We start from the raw sequence: 18,975 nt of genomic DNA, 5'->3' as shown, positions 1-18,975 counted from the left end.
AGCAAATTGAAATCAAAATGACTTTATACCAACAGGATTTAAGAAAGTTGAGACAAATAAAATAGAGCAACAGGTTCTATATTAAGTCACACTGTGGGCTTGTTATTGAGGGGTATTCGATAGTCATGTAAGAAAGGGCACCTTGTTATTGAGGGGTACTTGATAGTCGTGTAAGCAAGGGCACCTTGTTTTGTGTTGAGTAATTATCACATTTTATTCCATTTAATTAATACCTAACAACTTAAAACTTCTTAAAGGGAATTACTAAACATGTGAATATCTGCATACCCGTATTACTGCTCTCTGCATATGGGATTAAAACAGTAACACAGTATTGTTTTCTGTTGTGTTTTCCCAGCATCAGCAGGAGATGCTGGCTCTGAAGCACCAACAGGAGCTGATGGAACACCAACGCAAGCTAGAGAAGCACCGCCAGGAGCAAGAGATGGAGAAGCACCAGAGAGAACAGAAACTGCAGCTTCTCAAGAACAAGGAGCGCGGCCAAGAGAGTAAGGACCTATTCACATCTTGCAAGGGCAGTTCATTGGCAAATGAGTGCGTCTCAGTCCTTTTGAGAGCTATGAATGTGCAAAATGCACTCTGCCCCCTCAGAGTTTGTCTTAATCAAACCAGATTTGTTACTTAATTTAATTGCTACAGTATTGCAGAAGGTAGTCTGAGTTAGTTAGGTCAATTCCTTGACATTTGTCAATATAACATTACATATGTTATATAACACTACCCCAATTCTTCACTCTAAATTAAATAAGCAAGCCATGTAAAGCATATGTTGAAGCAAGAACCAAGGTTCCTAATGAAGATATTACCACTGTACCAACCAGGTGGCTTAACACGCACTAACTTGTTTATGCAGTGTCACAGTTTAAGCAAGCACTCTGTCTGCAGAAGAGATGTAATAAGATCTTATGGTAGTTAAAAAATAAATAATAAATAAAGACTTTGACATTTCAGCAAGTCTGTATCTGTGCTTATGAGTATAGTTTAAATATTGTGATGCTCGATTGTGAATTATTCTACCTTCTTAAAATAAGCTTCAGGGCTTTTCTTATATATTTTAAAGACAGAAATACCGTAAAGACTCACAAGCATATGGAAATATGGCATCAGCTACTTCTTGCTGGTTTAAAAACTATTACAATATTGTTTTATTCCTCTTAAAAGTAGGGCCCATAGTGTAGCCAGAGTTCCCTCTCTGAGAGGGAAGGTACAGTGTGACGCTGTGTTCTGTGAACTGTTCCCTTTCCCTGGAGATTAACAACATATTCTTGTGATTAACAGGTGCAGTGGCCAGCACAGAGGTGAAGATGAAACTCCAAGAGTTTGTTTTGAATAAGAAGAAGGCTTTAGCTCAGAGAAACCTGAACCACTGCATGCCGAATGACCCTCGCTTCTGGTATGGGTACGTAAAAAACAAATGGAACCTTGACTTGCCCTGTAATATTGCACAGTGAGCGTCACCTTATTGCCTTTATTTTTAAAGGTTTAGTAGTAGCAGAATGATAACTTTTTGGCTTACAGAGATGTAGTGATATCGGAGTGGTTCCTACAGATAAAACTACCCCAGACTGGTGGAAACGATGAAACCCTAACCAATGATTGAGTCTGCTGAACACTTGTTTTATCTTTTTGTTGCCCCCTTACTTTTTTATGATGTTTGCAGTAATCTTAATGGTTCTTAATGCAGTTACTGAACGATTTTTCATTGAGGTGCATTGACCTTAATTCAGGAGCTGCTCTTCTGTTCTAGTTGCCTGCCATGGATCTAGGCCAGATCTTTAAAGAAGTAAGAGCCGTCTTATGCACAGCTGTGTATTACCAGTAAACTCTTACTGCAGTGCCTCTTTACTAGATGCTGCTAGCTCCTACATCTATAAAGACACTTTGGCTGGTCGCCTGGGTTACATAAACTATGGCAAACAACTAGAACAAAAGAACACCTCAAAGCAAGCCAGCACATAAAATATCAAAAAGTAAATTGCAATTGCAATAAGAACCAAATGATGGGACAGAAAATAATTCAGATTGCATGTGTTAATCTCTTTTTATTGTTCTGCTCGTCTAATGATAAATGGCAGAAACACAGTGTGGTTTCTGAAGAGGTTTTTAATGAGTAAAGCTTCATTCATCCCATCCTTTTCCAATAAAATGTGGACGACCCTTCATAATAAGTGGCACTTCAGGTGAATGAATGGCGGGGGTAAAGTGTAATGCTCAGTGTCTCATCAGCTGTGTGTTTGAACAACCTGTAAACTTCACTATACATTATACGTACTATACGTCTTTCAGTGGTGCCAGTCATACAAGATTTTAACATTAAGAATTTGCTTTTTTAAATCTCTTTACTGAGAAATCGGAGAAATGTAAAACTGTATCTGACAAAATAGTTTTATTAATCTGCTGCTTTGCACTTCTAGCTACATATGTCTCAATTGTGCAGGTGTGAAAGAAACACATTTTAAAATGTTACATTTTGAAACATCTGGAATACACCAGAGATGAAAAAAAGTTCTCAGTTTCTGTTGCTAACTCTCAGATAATTATAACTGCAAGGAGTATAAAACATTCTAGGTCAAAGCAAGGCGCATATAGAAAATACTTGGCATAAATACTGACTAAATAAGCTTACACTGCAGTCATCCTACTGTAAAAACTGTACCTCTGACCTCTGCCATAGTGTCAATGGTTAAACCTTTAACACTTAGAAAACATTGAGTGGCTGGTTTCACAGGGCCAGATCAGCACTAATCTTGGAGTACCCAATATTCATTTATGTTAGGAAGTCCATGACTAGTGATAATCTGAGTCTGTCAAACCAGCTGATACTAATTTAACTCTAAATTATTATCTCTATCTTGGATGCACTCTTCTGCTGCCTTTCCCATTGTCACTAAAACTGACCTGCAACAGGGAGATGCAGATTTTATATATTTCACGTCAGGGATGCCATCTGTCTACCCAATGTATTAGTCATTTATGAGTCATTTGCAGATGTTTCCAATTCTGTTGTTCCAAAGGAGAAAGGCAACAAAACATGCAAGTGGTCGTTTAACCATGTCATTCTAGAACCTCTTTTTTAATAAACAGGGTGTTGGGTACTGGCAGTTTAGCCACAGCACTCATTTTACATTTGATTTGTGTCTTTATGCCTTCAGTGTCTTTTTTGCAGTGTTTTTGTGTGTAAACAAAGCACAGGTTGGTTAACCTGAGAAGGCAGCAGTCACATGCATTACGAGTAATTCAATACAATATGCAAAGTGCAGCACTGTAAAAACAGCAATTGGATCTCAGAAGCTGATTGCTGCCGAAAGCATAAATGGATTTCTGGCAAATATCCAGCTCTGGCTTCGTAAAGGGTGGAGTTTACCTGGAAAATTGTATTTGGTAGTGGTGTGTTATTGCCTTAGTGCTAGGCTATTGCAGCACAGACATTACAGAATGAAATATCTGTTTAAAATCTGTACTGCCGGTGCATGTCAAGTCCTTATAAATTCAAAGACACATGTTTTGACTAGAAGTATTTTTCAATATACTGTTGCAGCCTGTCGGAATCTTTACACACACATGTTTCATGTTTCAAGTTTCAAAAGAAACAAACATTTATATTACAAAGACTTAATACAGTCCAACCCTTCTAATATCACTTCAAATGCATACATGGTGTCAACAAGCTGGGTTTACTTTATCAGGAGTCTACCAATAACCTGGCAAAATAAACATTGAAACACAGAGGAAATGCTGATACAGCTGACATGTCTGTTTAGCTGTGGGAATTGAAATATTGAACTAGGTATTCAATTGATTGCACCAGTGTGCATAATTAACATGTCAGGTTGAAGAGGTTGTTTGTTGTCATTTCACCTACATGGTGGTGACTTTGTCCCCACCCCTTCATCTGCTTATTTCCTGTCAATAACCATTCAGCTACTCTATTGACTGACATGTTTTCAGCCACTCACAAGACACTGCTGAAGTGAAATGACAAATGAAGTAAAGCAATTTTAGACTTCCTGTAAGGCAAGACAAGCAAACTGAGAATTGTATTTAACTTAGTGTAGTACCAGATATCTGTTTTAAAACTAAAATACACGTTTGCATTTGAGACTTATGTAGCTAATGGAAGTACAAATTGGGTAGTGTTTATGGAATGATGTTGTTTGCTCCAAATACTTTAAGTGGGGTGGAAATCAGTTGATACATTTTACTAACACAGTATAACAAAAGTGATATTCTTGCCGGGACATTTCCATGTAATGATAGTAGCCAGAGGGTGGCATAAACAGGATAGTAAGCAGATAAAAATGTTGTAAATACAGTGTTATTCAAATTGAATGTACAAAACTACTTTCATGAACTAGTCCCAGAGATTGAAACAGCTTTAAAACAGTAGCTGAGGGAAGGTAATTACGACTAATCACTAGAGCCAGTGCTTAAGTGGTGATAATGAAGTGCATGGTTTACACCCAGCAGTAATATAAATTAAACATCTTAACACTCCTATTAATAGATTGACATAAATGGAGACATGCAAGATTAGACCGAATTCTGAACCCCTACCTCAAGTTCTGGGTCAAAATTGTATTTCTGTTTTATAAAGTAGCTTTTAAAAAACGTATATCCTATATGAAGAGTCCACTTTAAACTTGGAACTCTTTCAGGTAATGGAGAAAAGAGAAAACAATAACAAAGTTGGTGGGGGCTGTTGCATCAAGTGATTATATTTATCTGGCAAAAAGCCATTTCATTACAGTCGTTTGCTATAGCTGAACACTTTATAAGCACTTTTTGTGACTGACTGGCATTTAAGTGTGTCGGAAGGTTTTTTGTTACAGAGAAAACTAAAAGTATATAAATGAAATACACCCTATAAGCCCTTACAAACCTTATTATTTGAATATACGATTATGCAGTCCTGTGTTTATACTGTCCTTGAAAATAGCATGCCTTCAGTACATTTATTAAATCAGTATTAACCACACTTAACAGCCAATTTAGCAACTTTGGTCTGGCACTAAGCGAGATAGTAACCAGCTGTTGGGAATTGGATATCTGGTTTTACATTTTATTAAACTTGATCTGGGCCTAGATGTTTAATGGCTTGGAAGTGCTGTGGTTTATCTTGGAGCGCTCAGCACTGTACCTGCAAACATGTCTGTCAGGTTTTAAATCCTACTGTATGTGGGGAGACCAGCCAAGTTCCGCCTTAAAGGCCCACAGTTAGGTTCATTTTTTTTTTTTTTCAAACTTTGCTGTAAATTAATAGGACACTAAAAGTGATGTCTTGTTCCTATCAGATGTCACTATCTTATAACTAAAAACACGAAAGTCTTCAGGTGTTGCAGTAGACTATGTGGATGGGTCTCCATGCCATGCAAGGCGTTTCAAGACTAACCAATGCTTTAAAATCACCTTTCTTACCTCTAATTAGTAGAAGCCATATATCACTGTCCCCTTCCTTTTTTGGCTTGAATATTCTTTTTTTGTTTGTTTGTTTTTATTTTCTACTTGAATTCAGTCTATCCACTTTCCTGATCACTTCCTTTGCTGTAGGTTAAACTACTTCTAATAGCCTAGCTGCAATTACATCATGTGACCTACCACCCGGGTATCAGGATGCAGCAACTTATTGTGTTTTATTAAAAAAAATCATGAATGAAATGTGAAAAAAACTAGTGAAGAACCAATAGGTTTTTTTATCATGATATAATGGCATTGATAATGTTACAGGGGGTAAAACTGGACTTTAAACCATTAGTTTGCACCAGTTAAAATTACAAAGACTGCAAAACCACACCAACGTAATGCATGGTTTCCTTTTTTTGTGCATGTTTTCCTTATTATTAAACACGTTTAAAACAAGTAAAAATGAATTATATTCCAAAACCTTGGCTTGTCTGGTTTAGGGATTATAACAACAACCTAATGGAAGATTGGTTTTACACACCCAGAATTATAAAACCTGGGCAGGACAATGAGACCTTCTCTGTTTTAACTGCAGGCAGATAGTGTGGGTATTCATGGGTACCTTGTTTTGCTTTCTGTTTTCCCTTCAGAACCTCAAAAGAAATAAAACAGGTGCACTGAAGTTAACCAAGGTTCATTTGCCTTGTTATAATTATCTAGTTATTTTATAGCGTACTGTTTTGAATGTTACAAGCCTTCACCACATGGTTTGCATGTTGTATATTGATTGTTACCCTAATGTGTTTCTCTGGCTTGGCTTTCCTTTCAGGAAAACCCAGCACAGTTCTTTGGATCAGAGCTCCCCACCCCAGACTGGGATGTCTGCCACTTTCAATCAGCCGCTTTTGGGGATGTACGATCCCAAAGATGACTTCCCTCTCCGAAAAACAGGTACCCCCAACCCACCCACTTCCTGCCTTACTTTAATCTGTGTGCTGTTTGCATGCATGCTACACGTACCAAGAACAGAGTGATTTTAGTTGTTTATTCTATTATTACTTATTTTACCAGGGTGAAAAGTCTGATACAAATATTTCATAGGTACAACTGCCCCCCTTCCTTTCAGACATTTTCTTCATAGTGTACTTCTTAATTGCACTGTAAAGAGAAGCTTTGCACAGAAACATTTGAATCTTCTAGGCTTACTGAATTTCTTTTAAGAAAAAAGAGTCCGCTTGGGGTGCAGCGTCAGCATGGGAGCAAGTGCTTAGTTTATTAAAAACAAACAAAGGACCAAACATGATAAGAGACCACTAGACTGGAAATCCTTCTTCAGTCACTCTGTGGCAAGAGATTGAGGGGTTATTTTCATTTTATTGCATCTTTTTGTTTTATAAACACTTCAAGGGGATTATAGCCCCCAGTTTGTTTTGTTTTACAGTTTGTTTACGTATGAAGGACTGCTAAGTGTTATCTAATTTTCAAGTTCAAGAATTTACACACATTTCAAGCAGCTGAAAGGTATGGTATTGACTAAACCGTTTAGCACAACCCCTGTTTAAGTTTGGATTGGAATTTTTTGTCCTAAGTCTACAGTAACTTTTAAGTTTACATTTCTTGCTGTCATTTTGTCAGGTTAAAGCCAGGCTTTCAGAACATGAAACCTTGAGTGCTTTAAAGTTTTTGGATTAGGAAATATCATAAAGCACTCAAAAGCTAGATTTTTAAAATGTTCTCACAACTGCTAAGCTACACATCAAAAAGATGGACTGAGGCCTTACCTTTTATCACATTTCCACAGCCTGTCATGCAAAATCCTAAGCACCTTCCCAATCATTTGTTGCTGTTGCCTTGGCATAGTTCTTAATCCACATTTCAAAGATTGAGGCAAAGCATTGATAGATGTAGTACTTCTGGACCAGCAATTGAGGTGCGACCACAAACAAGTCAGAAGTCATCCGAGGCTGGGATGATGGAGGACCATTGACCCCTAGAAGGGAGATACAGTTGCAATAGAGATGGTGAGGAGGAAGCGGAGGAGGACATTTAGTGAAAGATGGGTTTGGTCTATATAGGATTGGTTAGCCAATAACGTTACCTTACTGGGCTGAACTTCACCTCTAAAATGATGGCGAGTGTTCTTCTGATGGCCTGGTGCCTTATTAGGACATATGCTAACACATCTGTCTTTATCCTGAGGACCCTTATAAAAGTTTACAGTAGTGAAAGCTTGTAAAAGTGTAAAAAAGCATGGTAAGGCATAGCTAAGCATTGTAAATCCAAGAGAGGTATGGTAAAGCATACATTATAAAAAAAAAAAACAAAACATGATAACCATGGTAAACTATGGTAAATTCATATGTGGGAAAACTGCAAAATTACTGGTCAAATTTACTGTGGTAAACTTTTAAAAAAGGAGAAGCTTGCATTTCTGTGAATCCATCTGTATAAATTACTTTAAAATTGTAAATTTGGAGGTAATTATTCTTTTATAATTAATTCATGAAATAATGTTAATCCAGAATCAGGAGGTTGCGGTAAGGGCATTTTCAACAGGGAATTGAAAAAAGAGGCTAAAATTGGTTTATAAAAATAAAAAAAAGCCAATTAAATGGTATTACTTATCTAATGTTTGTTTTATGCATTTAGTTCATGTTTGACAAATATTCTAACATGACAAAATCTATGTGACAAACTCAAGTATAATCTCACTTTGACATAAAAAAAAGTGCGTATGATCAGTGGTGTAGTGGAGGGTATACGGAGGTAAACGGCGTTTACCCAATTTGAATTTGGGTAATATAGCGTTTACCCACTTCTATATATGGTATATAGATTTTACTAATTTCTACTGTCTTGTGATATGCAAATCCTGGGTTAAAGACAAGATATTTTAACAGTGAACGTCTGTTGTCTTGTAATTTTATTTTATAAAAGTTTACTGGTATGTTTGCAATTTTATCATGCTTTTCCTATTTATCAGTAGGCTTTACTATATCTCACAATGCTTACCTGTGCTTCATTGCACTTTGCTATGCTTTTGCTATCATAAACTTTTCGAAGGGTAACATGGAATGGAAACCCTTTTTGGATGTTCTAGGTACAGTGAGTTGATTTCTTCTTTGACCTTGGTACGAGATAATATATCGACTGCTGTACATCATGTACCCATTTGCAGCCAGGCTAGGAAAAGGTGACATCTGGAGCCGAAGCTGTGTCCTAAAAAGAAAAAGAGAACTGTGCCGCTCCTTTAATTGCCCTGTTTCCAAATCATGGGAATTCAAATGGCATGTTAGCAAGTACAAGTGTATTTAAAGCTGGGCTCTACTGAAGGTCAGCATTTACATTCAGATTCACCTTCGACTCATTTGGTAAGGATAAGGAGAGTTTGTAATAAATCATTTCAGAATTGGGTTGTCGGAGTGTGCAGCTTTCCACCCCTCAGCAGTAAGCTGTGCAGTGGAGCTTGTCCAAAGCTTGGAACAATTACATTGCAGTCTGATTTTCACAGCTGACAGTATTGATAAGAGTATTGTAGTCACAAGTCTCTTTCAGTGCAGCTGTTTAAAGTCTTTCAATAAAACAATAAAGGGGCCAAGGAAACGCAATTAAACAAGTTCTGCACTTCTGAGTTGTCCTGACTTGGCAGTAGTTGTGCAACTAGACCAGGGTGCAGGTTTGGGAGGAATATGGGGTTGGGGATAGTTCACCTCAACTCTGTGTGACCATCGAAAGAGTAGTCAGGCTGGGCTTGCCTCAAGGGTTCAGTAGCTCAGCAACATCCATTATTTCAGATTAAGGTTGGGGTCAGGGTTAATAAAACAGCTGTTACTGTATGTAACAGTTGGACCTTACAATATCAATAGGGTATAGGGCCAGCATGGGTAGCGATACCTGAACATTCCAAGGAAGTTGGAAGTGGAGTGGGAGTGAATCTGCAGCCAAGTCTGCTCTCCAGAATGGCCCATAGTGTCCTCACTTTTAATATGGCAGTTCCTGGAAACTGGGCTCCTCTTTTTAACTCTCTATTATCTCTAACTCTCTATTTTAGATTATCTGTCTCACCCATCATGACTAAAACTGACGTGCAACACAGGCAACTTATACCTTCCTGGAAGAATATCAGGAATGTCATTTGTATTGTGTGGAGGACAGCCCATTTACACAAACGTTTGTGCTACAGATATTTCATCTAAACAGCTTTATAAACTTTCTGTCCTGGCTCTTACAAGGTCCTGTGTCCTAGTCTATGATATGGTGTCTTGCTCACTAATCGTACATTTTGAATTACAACAGTTGTGTTAAAAATGCAAACAACTGGTCTCTTGCATTCTATAGGATTGCATTAAACGTTGTCTAAGAGACCTAATGAAACACTGAGTGTGCCTCATTGTTTTTTTTACGCCAGTATATTTAGCCTTAAGTGCTATTACCGGTATTTATTCCTGAGCCACAAACACACAGAACATTGCTTATCTAAATAGTCAATTAGTTATAATTGCGAATCTGTGTTTGTTTTGTTGTTGCAGTGTAAATTAGCAATCAAAATTAAGAGCAAGAGCTTTGAGAGCTGCAGAAAAGAGTCAGTACTTTAGGCATTGAGATGATACAGTGGGCTTAAGGAAGGTTATAAAGAATATATAATTTTGCAAGGACGGTTTATTTGAAATCGGAACCTTCATAATTACTTCAAATGGGCGTGACATGCATTTGGTTATATGTTAAATGCAGTCATGTCTGTACGTTATGAGTCTTGTCATCTTACATTATTATGACAGTTTTCTAAGCCTTGATGGAGGGCCTATGTTACCTTCAAGGGGCTCCTGAGTGGCGCATCCGGTTAAGGCACCACGTGGAGTGAAGGATGCGCCCTATAGCCTGGAAGTCGGCGGTTTGAGTCCAGGTTATTCCACTGACGGCCATGGATGGGAGTTCCCAGGGGGCGGCACACAGTTGGCCGAGTGCTGCCCCAGAGTGGGGAGGGATTAGGTCGTTGTCACAAAGACGGCCGGAGTGGGTGGCGTCAGACCAGAAACAGGAACACAAACGACAGAGAGATGGGGTTTTGGTGAGGCTGAACGCGTGATCGCGTTCAGCATTTAATAAACAGACAGAAAATAAAAGGTTTGAAACAACAAAAACACAGGACACGGCACTTGTAGCCAAAATAAAAGGACAAACAAAAACGGACTAGACAGACAAAACACGGTGAGCAGATTTAACTATTACTATTACTATTATTATTATTATTATTATCTTTACCTCCGTCTCCAATCCCGTTCTCCACTCACCGAACACCTAACCCTGAGTGAAAGAAACGTGCATCTATATATACTGTTGTGCTGGGATTCAATTACTAATTAATTATTCACTTGAATCCCAGCACGTGAATTAATTCTGTGCAACCCCGTGCTCACATTTTACATTTAACCAGCACGTGAAGTGATTTGTGCTCTCCTCGTGCCTAAATACAAATCTACACTTTTTAAATATACGTGAAACACAGACCCGTTTATATCCCGTGTACCAATGACTATACACCAACATTAACACACGCACGCAACATACATACACAAAACACACAAATGCACACAGGGGCGGGGCGCATTGCCACATATACCCCCCCTTGTGCGCAGCACACATGGCCTCAACGGCCACCTCCCCCCTTAAAAACCCAGCAGTCCAGGACAAAGTCTCGGGCTGGGAAGGGAGGCTCCAGTGGGCCCATGGCTGGCCATGCTGTCAGCACCCCTGCCGGTAGTGGCACGGCTGACAGCCTGTTGGTCCCGTCCTGCAGCGAAAAAGCTGCGGGGGCAGGTGGTCCCCCGACCTCCCCCTTCTTTGTAGCCGGCAGCTCCCTCCTGTGGGGCTCCGGCCACAAGAACTCCTGCAGCGAAACTGCTGCTGGGGAAAGTGGTCTCCAGACCTCGTCCCCCTTCTTTGTAGCCGGTAGCTCCCTTTGGTGGGGCTCCGACCACAGTACTGCCGGCAGCGAAGAAGCTGCAGTGGGAGCAGGTCTCCGGACCTCCCCCACGATCTCCGGCAGCGAAACTGCTGCTGGGGTTGGTGGTCTCCAGACCTCCTCCCCCTTCGTGGCCGGCAGCTCCCCTTTCTGGGGCTCCGGCCACCGTACTCCCTGCGGAGGTACGGGCAGCAGAGGCAGCTCCTGCTCCTCTGCTCCGGGCGGTGGCGGAGGCAGAGGCAGCTCCAGCTCCTCTGCTCCTGGCGGTGGTGGAGGCAGAGGCAGCTCCAGCTCCTCTGCTCCTGGCGGTGGTGGAGGCAGAGGCAGCTCCAGCTCCTCTGCTCCTGGCGGTGGTGGAACCAGCAGGTATTCACCCTCTGCTGGTGGAGGTGGGAGGGGCCAGCAGTCCTCCCACTGCGGTGGAGGTGGAACCAGCAGGTATTCACCCTCTGCTGGTGGAGGTGGGAGGGGCAAGCAGTCCTCCCACTGCGGTGGAGGTGGAACCAGCAGGCATTCACCCTCTGCTGGTGGAGGTGGGACCAGCAGGTATTCACCCTCTGCTGGCAGCTTGGGTCCTAGGGCTGTGGAAGCCCCGACTTCCCTCTCTTCGGGCTGTGGACGCACCGACTCCTCCCTTTTGGGCTGTGGACGCCCCGACTCCTCCCTGTTGGGCTGTGGACGCACCGACTCCTCCCTGTTGGGCTGTGGACGCACCGACTCCTCCCTGTTGGGCTGTGGACGCACCGACTCCTCCCTTTTGGGCTGTGGACGTTCGGGCTCCCCCCACTCAGGCGTAGGACGTTCGGGCTCCTCCCACTCAGGCGTAGGACGTTCGGGCTCCTCCCACTCAGGCGTAGGACGCTCGGGCTCCTCCCACTCAGGCGTAGGACGTTCGGGCTCCTCCCACTCAGGCGTAGGACGTTCAGGCTCCTCCCACTTAGGCTGTGGACGCTCAGGCTCCTCCCACTTGGGCTGTGGAGGCAAAACCAGCAGGAATTCTTCCTCTGCTGGTGGAGACGGGGACAGCAGGCATTCTTCCTCTGCTGGTGGGACTGCTACCTGGGCTGCTGTTCCACTTATAATTGCCTCCAGGTAGCTGAGGACAAACTCCACACCTTCCTCCAAGGTGTTTGGGGTGTGTTCCTCCTGATAGGCCTCCCATCTCTCACTGTCCATCATCCACAGGGCCTGGACGACTATGGGCAGAGACTGGGCCTCCAGCCCAGCATTCTCCAGCATCCAGTCCCGCACTTTGATGGCGTCTTCTGCCATTTTTTTTATTTATTTTTTTCTTTTTTTTAAATCCAAACTGCGGTTCCTGCTCTGGCCTGAGTCCTGGAGGCGCTGTCGATCCCACGCAGGACACCACGTGTCACAAAGACGGCCGGAGTGGGTGGCGTCAGACCAGAAACAGGAACACAAACGACAGAGAGATGGGGTTTTGGTGAGGCTGAACGCGTGATCGCGTTCAGCATTTAATAAACAAACAGAAAATAAAAGGTTTGAAACAACAAAAACACAGGACACGGCACTTGTAGCCAAAATAAAAGGACAAACAAAAACGGACTAGACAGACAAAACACGGTGAGCAGATTTAACTATTACTATTACTATTATTATTATTATTATTATCTTTACCTCCGTCTCCAATCCCGTTCTCCACTCACCGAACACCTAACCCTGAGTGAAAGAAACGTGCATCTATATATACTGTTGTGCTGGGATTCAATTACTAATTAATTATTCACTTGAATCCCAGCACGTGAATTAATTCTGTGCAACCCCGTGCTCACATTTTACATTTAACCAGCACGTGAAGTGATTTGTGCTCTCCTCGTGCCTAAATACAAATCTACACTTTTTAAATATACGTGAAACACAGACCCGTTTATATCCCGTGTACCAATGACTATACACCAACATTAACACACGCACGCAACATACATACACAAAACACACAAATGCACACAGGGGCGGGGCGCATTGCCACAGTCGTCCAGGATGTCCTCGGCTCAACGCACACCAGTGACTCCTGTAGACTGTCCGGGTGCCTGTGGGCCTGCCTGCAAGCGGCCCAGAGTTGTGTGGTCCTCCAATGCTGTAGCTCTGAGGTCGCTGCATGGCGGGGCTGCAGAGTGAAAAGATGTGGTCGGCTGACGACACACGTTTCGGAGGACGCGTGTGTTTGTCTTCATCTCTCCTGAGTCAGCGCGGCGGTTGCAGCGGTGAGCCAGGCTTACGAATTGGGGAGAAAATGGGGTAAAATACAATTGCCGATTCCAAATTAAAAAAATAAATAAATGAATGTTACCTTCAAATATTAGAAGAAGTACAGTTTGATCCTTTATTCCAGGTTAACCGTTAGCTGCCTCATTATTTTATAATTATCTTTTAATATGTTTAATATTACATCAAAAGAATATCTAATGTGAAAGAATTCTAAACAAAGCATTTAATTGTGGTTTACTTTCCATGATTAAAATGCATTGTTTAATGTCTCCATATATTTCTGTGGAAGCCTAGCCTTTTGTGTTTAAGTAAACCTGACTATCCTCAACAAATGCAGTGTACCAAATGGAAGGTGTTATCTCAAACATTTTTAGTGGGAACATAGGCAACAGTGTAAAGACATACAGTACTGTAATGTACTTGTACTGAAGCCCCAATAATAGTGGAGTAGGAGGTGGGGGTTATACACTTGCTGTATAATTTATTTCATTGCGCCTTGCTTGGGGCACGCAGTCCAGCCATTTCCAGTGGTGATCTTTGTGTGCCGCCTACACACACACACACACACACTTCCTGCTGTTGACCTGACCCATTCGCCCCAGACTCTCTTACTGTGGGATAAATGTTCTTCCCTTCCCACGGGGACATCTGAATGAATGGAGCCACAGCTGGGTCCCAGTGTGACCGCCCCGCTCAAGGGTAGGGTGGGCTCCAAGTGGTCAATGGGATTCGCTGCTGGGAAGCTGAGAGGGGAGGCTATTCAATGCCAGCTTTGGAGAGAGACTCAAAGGCTTCCAACAGTGGTGTCTTTGTGCCAACTACTGGGAACAATATTTGATTCTCTCCGAGACTGAGGAGGGGGAGATTCCACCAACATTATTATTTTATTTTTTTTTGTAAATAAATGAAGTAATTTGACCATTTGGCTATGTTGTTGTGGTAACCACAGAGCAATGGAACTTCGTAAGTGGAGTCAGGATTGGTGGTCAGCAATGCCCAAACGATTTGCCAGCCCACGGGAGCAGGGCCAATACTTCGCTATCTGTGGGCCCCCAGCGAAGACTGGTGAACCAGGGAGCTCCTAACAGTATGACTCCCCCTGCACTCCATGGTAGAAGTGCCTTTACTGGATGAGACAATGGGGACCCTCATTTATAAGTAATTTAACAAATCCACACAAGAGAGGTATAGTCCTCTCAATAATAACCGTAGCAACTGTATAATTATTCAAACTGAGCATATTTTCCTGAGTTTCTAACTCTGGTATTATTAATCATAACATTTGTTGAGGGTGAATAACAAATAACAGGAATTAAGAGGATAATTACCAAGTTGATGGCCTGTAATTATCTGTTTCATGCTCATATCAGCTAATAGGGTTAGAGTTAGGTTGAAGCTAGGGTAAGGGAAGTAAAGTCATTTAAAAGCATTACTTTTAATGGCTTTCTAACAGTATGGATTATAGTTACATATTCCCTGGTTAATGCAAGTTAGTGTTTTGGATCAGTACCATCAGGCTCGAATCACATCATGTATCTGTGGTGGAAAACATTAGTGGGGTTGAATGCCCCAAACGCTTTGGATGACATTGACAAGTGTATTATATGATTCTCTTGACCATTGTGTTTGTATTTGAGAAGCCACTTAAGATTCAGACTTGAACAAATACACATTTATGAAAGAGAGGACACTATCCATCTCATTACCACTAGTCTGGTTTCTTTGTAGCCAATTGATCCAAGAATTGTGTCTAGAAGCTTCTTAAAGGATGTTCACAAAGTTATTTAAAGAATGTGTGGAGTAGTGGTTAGGGCTCTGGACTCTTGACCGGAGGGTCGTGGGTTCAATCCCAGGTGGAGGACACTGCTGTTGTACCCTTGAGCAAGGTACTTTACCTAGATTGCTCCAGTAAAAACCCAACTATATAAATGGGTGATTGTATGTAAAAATAATGTGATATCTTGTAACAATTGTAAGTCGCCCTGGATAAGGGCGTCTGCTAAGAAATAAATAATAATAATAATAATAATAATAATAATAATAATAATAATAATAATAATAATAAATAAGTGGAATAACTTCCTGTTACGAATGTCCATAAAAGGAGCGCTGCAGATCCTGCCTTCATTATCTCAACCAATCACCATCATTTTCAATTTAAACACCATTTATAGTATTTATTAGTCTCAGGATTGCCTCAGGATTGGTCAATCCTGATAGAAAGCGGGTTCATCTGTATTTTTAAAGTTCATCCTACCTCCCACTGTTCTTGTTGTGCTATCAGTCTTTTTGCAATCGTACAGAAATTGTAGGAAGGACGTTTTAAAAACACACACACAAAAAAAGAACTGGCAGTATTTTCTAGTACATATTTTATTACTTTGTAAGTGAGTTAGATGTCTTTTTGTTTTTGAAAAGCTCAAGGTTAACATGCTGTTAACACAAGAATGAAAGAGCTCAGGCCACTATCTGAAAGGTATTGTGTGCTTATTAACAGACAAAGCTTATTTTAAAGATGAAAGCAAGTGAGCTGCAACACTTCATTTTATTTTTTTGTTTTTATTTGAAGTGTGCCGGCTGATAAACCCTTCCCTTGAAATAGAAGCTGATCTGTAGCTCTTAGAGCAGTGAAGAGATCTCATTTGTAATTTACATGCAGCCATCATTAATTGGGGCCTTTGCAGTAAACAGCGCATTTGCATCGATTTCACATTCATTTTTATATGGATTTTTGGTTTTGTTTAAAGTTGCACCGTGCTTTTCAAATGCAATTCAAAGCATGTTAAGCATCACAAAAGAGGGCTCATTAGCTTAAGAGCTTCCTTTTTTAGACGTTTTTAAAAGCAGTGCAGTTTCATCTGCAGTTTTAATAAGCCCTGTTGAATAATAATGATGTTGATTAAATGTTTTGTGAGACTGTAAAAGGTGTCGTGCCCCATATAGTTTTAAAAATAACTTATTTATTTTTTACGTACGTAGCCAGGTTGCTACCTTATAAGACCATTAATAAAATACCAGCCTGTAAAATGAAAGTAACATAAAAACCAAAAAAAAACTTTTTCAATTTCTATTTTGCATCCTGGGATTTAACCCAGTTTGGACATGTAAACCAATACTATAAGTGCAACACAGAAACCAGGACCAGAGGACTAAGTTGATAATTATGTAGCTAGACTTAGGACAGAGGGAAGGAGACACTTCTTTACACAGAGTGGTGAGGGTTTGGAATTGGTTACCTAATTATGTTGTTGATGCTGAATCACTGGGATTCTTTATGACCCAACTTGTTCTGAGATCAATCAGCTACAGGACTAGGAATCATGCGAGCAACGATAACCCGAATGGCCTCCTCTCCTCCTTACATTTTATTATGTTGTTTGGAACAACCTCTTACTGCAGTAATAGTAACATAAGTCATTTTTCCCACCAGTGCCTGTCCATTTCCTAGAAGCTGGTTAATCTAAAGCAGCGTCAAGTCGGTTCTTAAATGATCCTTATGATTCCGAGACTAGCCAGGCTGGGCCCTTACCTTCACAGAACAGTACCCCTGTTTTGTTTACTGATTCCTTTGGGCCTGCTTAACCATGCATCCAGGGTATAAGAAAGACATTTGGCTGCCTCGTCTTGGAGGAGGAGGAGGGGAGGGGGGTGGGTGTAGTTTTCAACAATTATTTTTTAACTGATGACCAGCATTATTTGAGAACGCTTATTACTTAATGACAGTTAATTTGAGCATTAATGCTTTTGCTTGCAGTTAAAAGTTGAAATCAGTTTGTACAAACTATCATCTGTTTTGGAGTCCTGTATGAGTTTTGTGTCTCAGTGGACAGGTGGCCATGTTACAAAGAACAGCATCACAGTTTGAAACTAATGGGTGCCACTGCAGAAAGCCTTTCAGAGAGACAAAGGAAAACTGGACAAACTGAACAGCTCTATCTTAAGAAAGTGGTCAATCCAGATAACGGTTGTGGCCTGCATTTTTGGTGAGGTGCTTTATGATTAATTAAATCAAGTTTGCAGTTCACAGATTCTTTTTAAACTGTTTTAAAGAGGGTGTGATGGAGTGTACATTCCAGATCAAACTTTGGCAGCTTTAGGGCAGTGGGTGTAAAGAATGCACACTGGGTAAGGCCCTGTGAGAATGTTTAATTGAGGAGATGGTTAAAGTAATAAAATGTGAAGAGCCAGCATAAACAAACTGGATGGTAAACAAAGTGTGGATATAATGTAAAATGTTTAAAAGTAAAATCAACGAGTTAATGAATGAACATAAAATGGTTATCATGGGTTGATTAAGAAAAGTTAAACAAACACATTTGGATTTAGAAAGAATAAATGGGGAGGATACTGGAGTCAGACTTAATGATGTAATTGTCGGGGAGTTAAAAGAGTTGTCAGGGGGAGGAAACGAGAGAAAGGAATTACTGAGAGCGTGAGTTGGGTTTGCGGATTTACTGAGAAAAAAAAGTAAGGAAAACTAACTAAATTAAGGGTGTGTGTAACTCGGGGTAAACAGGAGTAGCCTGTAGGTTTAATCTCAGTTTTCAAACAACCGTTTAACCCAGAATGACTTCTTGAGCTGCACAACACGGCTTTTTTATTTAAAGGTCAAGTGTGTTAATGGGTTTGAAAAAACTGAAAATGGTAAAAATGTATCAAAACTGCTGTTGTGTTTAAATGTGCAATACCTACCTGATTAAAAATAAATAAAAAACAGTCCTTAAAAGCAGCCCAATATGACTTGAGATGGCTTTGCTTGAGGAGTCTTGTGGAGTTTTTGGTTCATAGTTTATTTTACACGGTACAGCACTGTGCCGTTGCATCACACAGACTGTAACAACCCTAGTGCCATCTTAATGAGCACTAAAAATCACATATTGAAAGAAAAAATGATATTTTACAAAAATATATATAGTCCTAAACTGTCTGAAGGAAGCTGTGGTGATGATGGTGTGTGCCTGTACCGGTGGCACAGAAGGTTAAAGGCCACCTGAGATGTGGCTTGTCTTTTTCCAATGGGGTCCTGTCTTTACAGCTGGGTGCCTTGCACAGATTCAACGAGTGAGTGCTCTGATTACGTGTATTTAATACTGGTCTGTAATTAATTCTGATATTGCATGAGTTTTCTTTCTCAGCCAAAATAATATTGTAATAGCAAGAAACGAAAGTGATTTTAATCAACACTGTCATTTATTATGCAGGAGTGCAGAAAGGATATGGTTGAGGATAACAGCTGTACATTTTTAATTACTGATCCTGCCAGACAGAGTGTAAAGCAGCACTTAGCAGACTCTTATGATTTTTGAAGTTTAAAAATAAGCAAAAAGCGAATTTGGGTCGCTGATTTTCCATTACAGTTCGTT

General features: G+C 40.8%; 1 protein-coding gene across 5 annotated transcripts in view; it reads left to right on the top strand.

Moving 5' to 3' along the window:
* The window catches only part of LOC117426176 (histone deacetylase 4-like), a 278,893-nt gene that overhangs the window by 195,620 nt on the left and 64,298 nt on the right, over positions 1-18,975 (top strand). For all 5 annotated transcript variants that reach the window (XM_059033464.1, XM_059033462.1, XM_034043543.3 and 2 more), the window contains 3 exons: positions 359-509; positions 1,300-1,420; positions 6,251-6,372. In XM_059033464.1, coding sequence (XP_058889447.1) covers positions 359-509; positions 1,300-1,420; positions 6,251-6,372 — 394 coding nt within the window. The remainder of the gene's footprint in view (positions 1-358; positions 510-1,299; positions 1,421-6,250; positions 6,373-18,975) is intronic.

The sequence above is a fragment of the Acipenser ruthenus genome, chromosome 11 (genome assembly GCF_902713425.1).
Source record: "Acipenser ruthenus chromosome 11, fAciRut3.2 maternal haplotype, whole genome shotgun sequence".
Classification (NCBI taxonomy): Eukaryota; Metazoa; Chordata; class Actinopteri; order Acipenseriformes; family Acipenseridae; genus Acipenser; species Acipenser ruthenus.
This window is presented reverse-complemented; position numbering and strand designations above follow the sequence as displayed.